General features: G+C 37.1%; 2 protein-coding genes across 4 annotated transcripts in view; one reads left to right on the plus strand and one right to left on the minus strand.

The window, feature by feature from the left end:
• Window positions 1–304, plus strand: part of LOC123874385 — a 39,104-nt gene extending 38,800 nt beyond the window's left edge. The window contains exon 4 of the mRNA XM_045919688.1: window positions 47–304. Coding sequence (XP_045775644.1) covers window positions 47–155 — 109 coding nt within the window. The 3' untranslated portion in view covers window positions 156–304. The remainder of the gene's footprint in view (window positions 1–46) is intronic.
• Window positions 305–2,180: 1,876 nt separating this feature from the next.
• On the minus strand, window positions 2,181–10,771 carry LOC123874388 (survival motor neuron protein). Of its 3 annotated transcripts, none has more exons than XM_045919691.1 (8): window positions 10,585–10,771; window positions 9,316–9,454; window positions 8,368–8,544; window positions 7,232–7,399; window positions 6,193–6,315; window positions 5,174–5,283; window positions 4,040–4,188; window positions 2,181–2,936 (listed from the first exon to the last, which is right to left on the minus strand). In XM_045919691.1, exons 1-8 carry the CDS (start codon window positions 10,630–10,632, stop codon window positions 2,903–2,905), a joined length of 948 nt encoding a protein of 315 aa, XP_045775647.1. In that variant the 5' UTR covers window positions 10,633–10,771; the 3' UTR covers window positions 2,181–2,902. The 3 variants fall into 3 exon arrangements, with proteins under 3 accessions (XP_045775647.1, XP_045775646.1, XP_045775648.1); XM_045919690.1 differs by having other exon boundaries at window positions 2,182–2,936; window positions 10,582–10,771; XM_045919692.1 differs by lacking the exon at window positions 6,193–6,315 and having other exon boundaries at window positions 2,184–2,936; window positions 10,582–10,771.
• Between the last annotated feature and the right edge of the window lie 843 nt (window positions 10,772–11,614).

Here is an 11,614-nt window from a genome sequence, read left to right on the forward strand (position 1 = left end):
TGACCGAATTTTATAAAATAATACTTATGTATTTTTTAATTCCCAGGCCCCCAACGAGTACGCCGCCGGGTGAGGGCGCCGTCACACCGGGCGTGCCGGCCGCGACCATCGACCTCAGCACGCACGACACGCACGAACTCAGCACGCTCGTCTGAACAAGTCTTATAAAGTGTGCCAGAGAGCCACAATAGGTCATAGCTACCGTATCACTAACACCCGTATTCACAAACGTTACTATGAGGTCTCATAGTGCGCTCGAACGCACAGTGTCCGTTCCACCAATCAGATGACTGTATCACGTCAATTTACAATGATCTGATTGGTGGAACCTACACTATGCGTTCGAGCGCACTTTGAGACCTCATAGTAATGATTGTGAATACGGCCGTACTACATACGGGGATTGTGTACTTGTAGTGCAGGGCAATGTGGAGTTACTACACCATACATTAGGATCTGCACCTTAAGGTTATTCTGACTAATAAAGTCTGAAACGCAAACGCATTTTTATCGATCTAAAGATTCAAAATAGTGACAACTTAATTGGTAGAAACATACAGAGAAAATTAAAATAACACTCCTTTTCACAAAATACTAATAAAATATGTGTCAACTGGAAACTTAGGTTTATCGGCAGAACTCACTTTGACTTGGTATAGACTTAAACGATGTGAGACATAAATCTGTCTTGTTTTACCTGTCTTAAGTCCTAAGCAAAGCTGAACTACGCTTTATCTCAGCCTTCGAGCAATACTTAGTTAAGTTTTGAATCGTCTTTTAAGCCGTATCAAGAAGTCTATAAACTCAGTCGGTAGGCAGCTACTGACTTTATAGGTGTATACATTTTACCTGCCAAAAGCACTTAACAGGGCTCTCTCCGTCACTTGCTCCATACAATCGTAGTTCCAATTTCATTTGAATATTAAACAACCAAAGTCCATGAAATTTTGCATATTTTAGAAACTAATATCTGTGTCTGTGGTGTTTTAGATTTTTCTAAAAATGTGTAGTTTTAAAATTACAGGGGCTCAAGGATTTGTATGTGAATTTTTAAGACCGCGTAACACTGAAACCGAATATATTAACAGAAATCTGGAAAACCACAGACATAGATATTAGTTTCTAGAATATGTCTGCAAAATTTCATGGAATTTGGTTGCTTAATATTCAAATGAAATTGGAACTACGTTTGTATGAAGTGAGTGACGGAGAGACCCCTCTTAAGCATAATAATATACCGTTGCGTGTCTAACTATTAACATATAACACAAAACTTTTGATTGCTAAACCGCGCGTTTTAGCGATTAAAAGTAGCGTACGCATTTTTGTATAGGCGAGTCATAAAAGTATGGTGTGGAACAACCTTAAGAATTAATTATATCGAATAATTTTATATGTAAATTGTGGTATTTAATGTAAATATTGTTTCTAATTATTTTCTATTAATATATAGGTAAGTTATACTTTGCCATGATCTATTGTTTAAGTAGGAATAAGTATAGTTATATGCAATAAATAAATGTTTTAATGATTCCTCTAAATTCTTTTAAAACAATTTATCAGAAAAAAACTAAAATATAGTTTTAACTTTGGTATTTTATTAATCTTTTTTGATAAAATTAATAGTTAATAACATGAGGGAGTACCTATATATTTTTATTCCAAATATTTATCTGTTATTGATTAGGTACATTAATTGGTAGAAGAATTTAATAAAATTCATTTTGTCATAAGTTTGTCATTCAATAATACATTTTTGCTAGCGTTCCGTTACTCCATGTTTATGGAACTAAATACAAGCGCACGCCGCGCTATTTAATATCTATTCTCAATCTTTTCTCAATATACAGAATAAGGCCATAAAAGTATGAGTTTGTTTAGTAATTACTTACAATAAATTTTATGTGATATCGACAAAACTACTCGTATTTCGTAAAACAAACCCACCAATAAAAAAAAATCGAGTTTTATTCATAATTTTTTTTTTTTTTTCTCTCTCGTCTTCATAAAATTTTAGTAACTAAAATGAATTGTTACCGTGCATTTACATATTCGCCCTCGCCTTGTCTATACTCTATGGATACTCTATGGATAGATTATAATCTCGTCACACGACATTATAATGTAATTGGTATGTCACACAAAGCGAAAATTCGATGGAAAATTCGTATGTCTATGGTCACACATAATCTCGCCACTGCGCGAGAGTGAGACGAGATCAGAGACGAATGTCAGACCGTTCTCTGACTCTTGACCTAATTCTTGTCACCTGCCGACATGTTGGCACCATTGCTTTGTTTGCTTTATACTTTAGTACTTAGGGTTCATTATTGTGTGCTTTGCAAATGGTGCCAACATGATAGCAGGGGACAAGTGAAACGGTCTGTGTGAAATGTAAACAAACGTTTCGTATCTCGCGGAAATATGTAAATGCACCTTTACGTCATAATATAATGATTGCGGACCAATAAAAAAAACGACTCATATTATCAAAATGTATATTTTGTACATAGTTTGACAGATTATTGTAATAATAATTTCGGAGGCATAATTTTATTTTAATTTATTTTTAAACGGTAACACAGCATTTTCTATTTTTATTATTATTTAGTTTATGTTACGTGAATGAAATTACAAAATAAAATTTTATTGAAAACTTTACAATCTTTTAATTCTTCATTATATTTTTCACTACTACTACAGTCCGACAAAGCTCTTTTGGCACTTGAGTGAGGGCGCTGTTGTAGCTTTATGCCGACGCAGCGAACTATCAACAAGTGCACTTCTCAAGATGGCGGCTTTAGTTCCGATTTTGGCCACGCGCCAAAAGAGCCTTGTCGGACTGTAGTTAGTTACGAAAAAAATTAGGGAAACATCAGTCAAAAGTTTGCAACACATAGTTTTAGTTCATTGATGATCTTTTCCCTTCCCGAGCACTGAAAAGAAAAAAAAAAAAGTTAAAAGACTCATAATGAAATCATTGTGAGAGTTTTGGAAGCTTTTTATTTGCAAACTATAAATAACACCGCCGCCGCGCACGCCTTGTTCAGTGCTATAGCACTAAACAAACACTAGGGACCGTCGCGCTCGCGGTTAATTCATTCTAATATTATAAATACGATAGTGTCCATGCCTGTCTGTCTATTAAGTTTTCACGGCCCATCCGTTTAACCGATTTTTTACAGGGTTAGTTTCCTAGGGAATGGACGTAGGCTACCTACTTTTTTAAATGGAAAAAGAAAAAGTCCCACGGGATTTTTGAAAAGCTAAATCCACGTGAACCAAGTCGCAGATATCATCTATTTGGTTGAGATATAGTTGGTGTCCTGGAGACGGTCAAGGGCTTCTTTTTATCTCTGTAAAACAGATACTTGCAGAATTTTTGAAAAACTTGACAGGCTCAGGGTAAGGGAACCGGTTGGGTATAAGTCAGAAGTGTTAATTTCTTACCGTTTCATGTGTTGATAGTGGCCAGTGTAATATCTGCTCCTGCACTAGCTAACATCGGGAACACCATCTAATATGTATATTATGTCAGCTTTCTTACCGTTTCATGCCTTGATTGAGGCCAGTATAATGCCCGCTCTTGTACCAGTTAAGTAATATCGACAACAAAAAATACTCGCTTTCAAACTCCTGGCGCGACAGACCCAGGGAAGGTGGGGCGGGATCGGTATATGTGAGAAGTGTTATTTCTTACTGTTTCATGCCTTGACCGTGGTCAGTGTAATATCAGAGTACATTATGTCAGAAGAGCTATGTCTTACCGTTTCATGCCTTGATGCCTGTGTACCCGCTCACGTACCAGCTGAGTGACATCAAGGACAAAGCTTGATGGGTATATGTCACAAGTGTTACTTCTTACCGTTTCATACCTTGATAGAGGCCAGCTGAGTAACATCGAGGACACCTCCTGATGGATATGTCAGAAGTATTCTTTTATATCATTTCATGCCTTGATAGTACCAGCTCATGTACTGTCTGAGTGACATCGAGGACAAAGCTTGATGGGTATATTGTCAGAAATGTTATTTCTTACCGTTTCATGCCTTGATAGAGACCAGTGTAATACCCGCTCATGTACCAGCTGAGTAGCATCGAGGACATAGCCTGATCCTCGCCGTCAGCCTCTTGGCGCGGCATAGTCATGGGAGGCGGGGGCGGTATGGGCATATCGATTGCTGCTAACTAAAAAAAATATGAAGAATGAAGATATTATTTTACTTATACTACACAAAATAATATAACTAATATTATAAATGCGAACGTGTGACTGTCTGCCTGAAAATATGTATATCACAATCCATATTATAAATGCGAAAGTGTGTTTGATTGATGGTTTATTGGATTAAAAGATCAACGTGGTTTTTGCGTGGGTATTGTTAAAGACCCAGACATTGGCTACTTTTTATCCCGGAATAATCGAAGTTCCCACGGGATTTTTATAAAAAAAGGCCACGCAGACGAAGTCGCGGGCATTAGCTACTTAAAAATATATTAAGTCTTAATATATTTCTAGGTAAGAATAGATGTCACAACAGGACGAAAGGTTTTACCCTTTGCCCTTTGTCAGTTCGAACGCATTATACAATACATTCGCATCCCTTTGAGAACATTATGGAGAACTCTCAGGCATGCAGGTTTCCTCAAAATGTTTTCCTTCACCTTTGAAGCAAGTGACTTAATTACTTAAAAATGTTCTTAACTCCGAAAAGTTAGAGGTGCAAGCCCGGGATCGAACCCCCGATCTCCAATCAGGTGGACATCCTATACCTTTACTAAGCTATACCTACCAATTTTTTTTTTTTTTTTTTTTATTCTGATACAAGTTAGCCCTTGACTGCGATCTCACCTGATGGTAAGTGATGATGCAGTCTAATATGGAAGCGGGGTAACTTGGAAGGGGTATATCAGTTTCATTAAACCACTACCCCTGATCGGTTTCTACACAGCATCGTACCCGAACGTTAAATCGCTTGGCGGCACGGTTTTGCCGGTAGGGTGGTAACTAGCTACGGCTGAAGCCTCCCACCAGACGAACGACAAATTATAGTGAAGTCTGCCAATCCGCACATGGCCAGCGTGGTAGACTATGGCCAAAACCTTTCTCACTCTGAAAGGAGAGCCGTGCTCTGTAGTGAGCCGGCAATGGGTTGATCATGATGATACTTACATTTTTGAGTTCAGCGAAACTTGGCAAATGCATAGATGGCAGATCTGGAAGGGTGAACCCATTAGTTGTCTTTGCAGTATTTTTCTTTGACTTCTTTTTCTTCGAAGATGCTGAAAATGTGCAGATGTACTTTATAGTGGACATGTTGGACATGGGGGACAAGTTTTAACACCACGTAAATCAGAATTAGCAACTTTAGAATGTGCCTAGCATGAGTTTTTACACCTTACTAACGTTGATAGAATTCGAGCGTCGAAACTCGAAACACAATAACGTCAGAGCAAAATGGATTCAACAAGTAATTTAAAAAGTTTTTAACAGGGCTCTCTCCGTCACTCGTTTCATACAATCGTAGTTCCAATTTCATTTGAATATTAAGCAACCAAAGTCCATGAAATTTTGCAGACATATTCTAGAAGAAACTAATATCTGTGCCTGTGGTGTTTTAGAATTTTCTAAAAATATGTAGTTTTAAAATTACAGGGGCTCAAAGATTTGTATGAAAATTTTTAAGATCGCGTAACTTTGAAACCGAATATTTTAACAGAAATCTGGAAAACCACAGACATTAGTTTCTATAGATTCTATAGATATTAGTTTCTAGAATATGTCTGCAAATTTCATGGACTTTGGTTGCTTAATATTCAAATGAAATTGGTACTACGATTGTATGAAACAAGTGACGGAGAGAGCCCTCTTAAAGACCCAATTGCAATTTTCACTGCATTTCTACAGCCTGGAGTAATAAATTACATGACATAATTGTTATAGTTTGTTTTTTTTTTCATTTGAAAATACAGCAGTCACATTGTTTTTTTTTTTTCAAAAAGTTTATAGCCAGTGTAACTGAAATTAAAACCAGTGGTACTGAATTTTTGACTTTAAATAAAGGAATATCAGGCCCATTTTACTCTGACGTTATTATGTTTCGACACTCGAATCTTATCAACGTTGGCGAGATGTAAAGTCTCATACTAAGCATACGGATAGGTTAAAACTATGGAAATAAACTGACTTACATGTTGTTTCCATAGTTTTGGATCGTTTGATGCAAACCGCGCTGATACTCATTTTTTCTTTAATAGTGTCTATTGGACGTTTTCTTGTTTTTGATTGGCCGATACGTCGCGTCTCTCGATTCTCTAGCGAACGGCATCAAAATGACAAAAAATCGGTCAAGTGCGAGACGGACTCGTAAATGAAGGGTTCCGTACCATCATGCAAGATACAATTATTTTACATTTTTATTATTTGTTCTTATAGCGGCAATAGAAATACACATTCTGTAAAAATTTCAACTCTACTTATTCACGAGATATAACCCGCTGACAGACAGACGGACGGACGGACAGCGAAGACTTAGTAATAGGGTCTCGTTGGCACCCTTTGGATACGGAACCGAAAAAGACTTACGTGATGTTAGAGCTTAGGAAGGAAAGAAAGAAAAACTTTAATTCTCTGAAACTTTAAGCCTCAATAGCTCAACGGTTAAAGGAGCGGGCTGAAATCCGGAAGGTCGGCGGTTCAAACCCCACCCGTTGCACTATTGTCGTACCCACTCCTAGCACAAGCCTGACGCTTAGTTGGAGGGGAAAGGGGAATATTAGTCATGATTAGAATGGCTAATATTCTTTAGAAAAAAAGAGAAGTTACCCCAACTTCTTAAATTGGACCCTTTTTACTTGAAAGGGTCCAGTTTAAGAAATTAGTTATAGAATCAACTAATTTGTGAGTAACTCATGTCAAACATATTATATTGACTAATTTCCTAAACTGAACACTTTCAAGTAAAGATTTTTATGTAATCTTGTGAAGATGATACTGCCATTGGATACGGAATAGGAATGCCATAAGCCTACTTTGTCGTATTAGTTTACAAATTGCTGAAAACCAAATTAAATTTGAATTTTGCGGGCAGACCCGTGTTATGCACCTTAAGTGAAATAGCAAACAGATTACCGACGTGCGCCACTAATTTCGGTCGAGCGTGGCGTTCCCTTAAGTAAGACCAATATAATCCATTGTAATATTTAGTTCCTAAGGTTAAAAGCACATTACCTTTGACTTCAGGGGTCTGTCTGTCGCTGCAGTCCATCTCCTCGGCAGTGTTTGAGTGAACGCTAAAGTCGCCATCAGCTAACGCTTCCGCAATCTGTTTGTTCCTTTGTTTTTTACCGAGCGACTGTTTCAGGGAGCTTATTGGCATTATCTCGGAGTTTTCATAGCCTGAAAGTACCAGAAATATAAAAGATTAGAAAAGTCATCTTTTACATCTACTATTAAATAAATCACACATAAAAATTGAAAATATTTTTACAAGTACTTTTGAATCGTCAAGTGCATCTACATGTCTTCTCTTTCTTCTTTCATCTTTGGAATGTCTTTCCTACAGAGAAGAATCAGCAAGAAACTCGGCGGTCGCTCTTTTCCAAGATTTGATATACAATTTTATGCCATGTATAAAAGTAATTGAAGTCCTGCGCACTGCTACAACAAGTTGCAGGTCAAATCCACATTCTTTTATCGATCATTCTTACATCGATTGTATATAATATGCTTTTTTCAGGAGGATAATTTTAATAGGTTTTTCAAACTTGTGTAAAGGTTAATTAATTGGGGAATTTTGTTATAAAAGAACCATTCCCACAAATGATTTTTGGACCTTCCTGAGGCGTAGGAGTCGCAAGCCTGTTACTGTGTCTAGTTAGCCTATTATGTAAGATCACCAATTTTCTTGTAACTAAGAATAGATTCATCATCATCATCATCAGCCTGTGGACATCCACAGCTGGACATAGGCCTTCCCTAAAGAGCGCCACTACACCCGGTCCTCAGCCTTCCTCATTCATCCATTTCCCGCCAGCCGCTTTATATCGTCGGTCCATCGTGCTGGAGGGCGTCCCACACTACGCTTGGTAGTTAGGAGTTTCCCTGAGGGATAAGATCCGAAACGAGGAGATCCGCAGAAGAACCAAGGTCACTGACATAGCCCAAACTATTAGCAAGCTGAAGTGGCAGTGGGCCAGGCTATGCCTGTCGTCAATGGCCGTTGGAGCCGGAAAGTCCTTGAGTGGAGACCGCGTTTAAGCAAGCGAAGAATAGATTGTCTTACAAAATTTTTTTATTGTAAATATAAGTGTTATTAGGTCCATGTTCTGCAAAAATCCCAACAAGAGACCAATACACCAACTTACCCAAGAAACGTACAACACACTCTTTGTCATTGATAATTCGCGTGACGATTGCCTCATACTCAATCCCATCTTCCTCATACACAGCGCGGCAGTTCATACCTGCCTTCCATTTATTCTTGTTTTTCTTCTTAGTTTTAGCTGGAGTAACATTTGGGATAGGATTCTTGGGTGTAGAATCTGGAAATTACATCTTATGGTTTTTTTCCCTGCCATAAAGCACCATTATATAATGGCAGCTTTATTGCTACTACCATCAATACATTAGTAAGTAATATTATTCTAGCTTAAACTTCTACTTATGATTAACTAAAGGATGGCCGCGACTTCGTCCGCGTGGATTTAGGTTTTTAAGATCCCATGGGAACTGTTTGATTTTCTGGGATAAAAGTTACCTATGTCAATTACAGGGATGCAAGCTACCTCAGTACCAAATTTCATACAAATCGGTTAAGCTGATGGGTCTTTAGGAATCCAATGGGAACTCTTTGTAGTAGCCTATGTCCATCCCCCGGATATAAGCTAACTCTGTACCTCAGAATTGGTTAAACTGTTGATCCGTGAAAAGGTAGCAGACAGACAGACAGATTTTCACATTTATAATATTAGTATGGATTTCTAAATCTAATTTACGGTCCAATAACTAGTCCTTAGTTTTTTTAATATGTATATATGGGATGAGACATCTGTCAGGTCGATTTTTTTGTATAAAAAGGAGCCTATGTCACCAAACTCATTCATCAAAATCAGCTCAGTAGTTTAGGCGCTACGGTGGTACACACAGAATCCGAGTATAAACAAACATACATAGACTGCTAAAATCATAACCCTTTCTTTTGGCTTTGCCATAGTCAGGTAAAAATAACAGAACCTCATTGCATGATACCCGTAGGAGATATGAGACTTAAAGAAGCCACCAAACCCACAAGTAGAAGAAAAATAAAAGCATACCATTAGCCTCTGTATTAGTGGACATCGCAAGTCGCTTGGCAACTTCAATATTGGCCATGCTCAGAGCCTTGTCATATGCATTGTTCAGCTTGCAATCATCCCAGATGTCATTGTCATTCTCTTCACCTCCCGATTCAGACTGAAAAATACAAGTGAAAAGTTGACTATAGGCCTAACACATAACTTAACACTGGGTGTGATGGCGTGACGCGAGATATTCATATTAGATATTCATCAGCTAGTGACAACTGTCATCCTGCACTACTCCACTACCGCAGGAGCCTTTTCAATTATGTCATCACACTATCACATTTCACACTAATATTATAAAGGCGAAAGTTTGTATGTGTGTGTGTGTGTGTGTGTGTGTATGTTTGTTACTCCTTCACGCAAAAACTACTGGACGGATTTGGCTGAAATTCGGAATGGAGATAGATAATATCCTGGATTAGCACATAGGCTACTTTTTATCCCGGAAAACCAAAGAGTTCCCACGGGATTTCGAAAAACCTAAATCCACGCGGACGAAGTCGCGGGCGTCAGCTAGTATCTAATATGCCTGTAGTTAGGTCATTACAGCCATAACATCTAAACAACTATTGACAACCTCTCTGGTGAAGTGGTGACTGCTGTGGTCTTATAAGAGGAAGTCCTAGGTATGTTTCTCGGTAGAGGCAATTTGGGAATTATAAAATAATTTGGGAAAATAATTTGGTTACCGGTCTAGTCTGTTGAGGCTACAGCCGTGGCTAGTTACTAACCAACTGTCAAAGCAGTGCCACCAAGTGATCTAGCATTCCTGTAAGATGCTGTGTAGAAACCGATAAGGGACATGAGTTCAATAAACAACTGCCATACCCAAGTTAGCCCTCCACAGACTGTATCATCACTTACAAGGTGAGATTGCAGTCAAGGGCTTACTTGCAATGCAATAATAAACTTAAGATATGTTCTAGGGAGTCCATTACCCGTGTTTTGCTTGTAATGTCTATGCCCATACCTTCTATAATTTTCTTAGTACATAACCAGGCAGTTATATGGTAAGAGGTGCATAAAACGGTAACAAAATGGACAGGACCACAAAGCAAAACAAATGTGGGCATACCTAAAAAACGATGGTATGATGCCTTAAAGTGACTCTAACTTAGAATAGAATCCATTCCAGACTAACATACTAAGTATCAAATTATCATTAACTTCTAAGCAAAAAAACAAGCGGACAGTAAACAAAGTAATGAGAGTTATTGAAACAAAAAAGTTACTTACTAAAGATATAGTTTTATCCCTCCTCATATAAAGCACATCACTCTTCGACATATTTTAGTTTTTCAATTTTTACGTTGTGTTTTATTTAAACTAGCTATGTATGCTTTTAGTTTTTGCTTTTCATACTTTATCGTATTTCTCAACCGCAGATATTTATTTTTTCAATTTCCACGGCACGGGAGGTCCAGACTCCAGAGCATAGAGTAGGATTATATTAGGGTATAGAGTTATCGCTCCCAAGAATTAGGCGTAGTATGGAAGTCAGCGCTCCAAGCGATTGATGTACGAACTAATTTTCTCGTATATATACCTATAGCTATCACTGTCAATATCTATAGGTATAGCCTCTTGCCCATTGTATTTAAAAAAATCAGGGAATATTTTGACACAAGTTTAACTCTTTCATTGTTAGTTAAATTACAAGATATTAATATATTTTAATATACTAAATGTATAATAATTAATTAACTTGTATCTTGTTATAACTAACATAGCTGAAAGAGTTAAACATGTGTCAAAGCAGTATGGTATAGAAAATAAAATATAAATGATTCATTTTTTTCTTTTATTATAATATTGTAAGGCACAATTTTGGATATAATCATCTTCATTGAAATCCTTCTTCGCGCCACTTAAAATGCGATTAGTATTTTTACACCAGCTATAAAGGAATAAGTTGCAAGATACATCTATTATATAATCAGACAATTGAGTACCATGTTGTTTACATATTGTTATAAAATCGAAATTGCACTGGACAAGTATTAATGTTTTGATATAATTTTTTATGTTATACATGTTACTTTTTTTTTTTAATATATACGTAACTACATCCTGAATGTTAGAAAACATCTCTACAGCTTTTATGGCTGGATATGTAAGAACATGTTTGCCTTTAATTCTTTCTTTACTTTTTATAAATTCAAAATTATTATGGTCATTGCTGTATAGATTATTCATACAAACTTTACAATTTTTGAACACATTCGTCCTAGCTTTTTTTATTACATACCCAGTAACATATTTTAAAACA

This window comes from Maniola jurtina, chromosome 18, assembly GCF_905333055.1.
Source record: "Maniola jurtina chromosome 18, ilManJurt1.1, whole genome shotgun sequence".
Classification (NCBI taxonomy): domain Eukaryota; kingdom Metazoa; phylum Arthropoda; class Insecta; order Lepidoptera; family Nymphalidae; genus Maniola; species Maniola jurtina.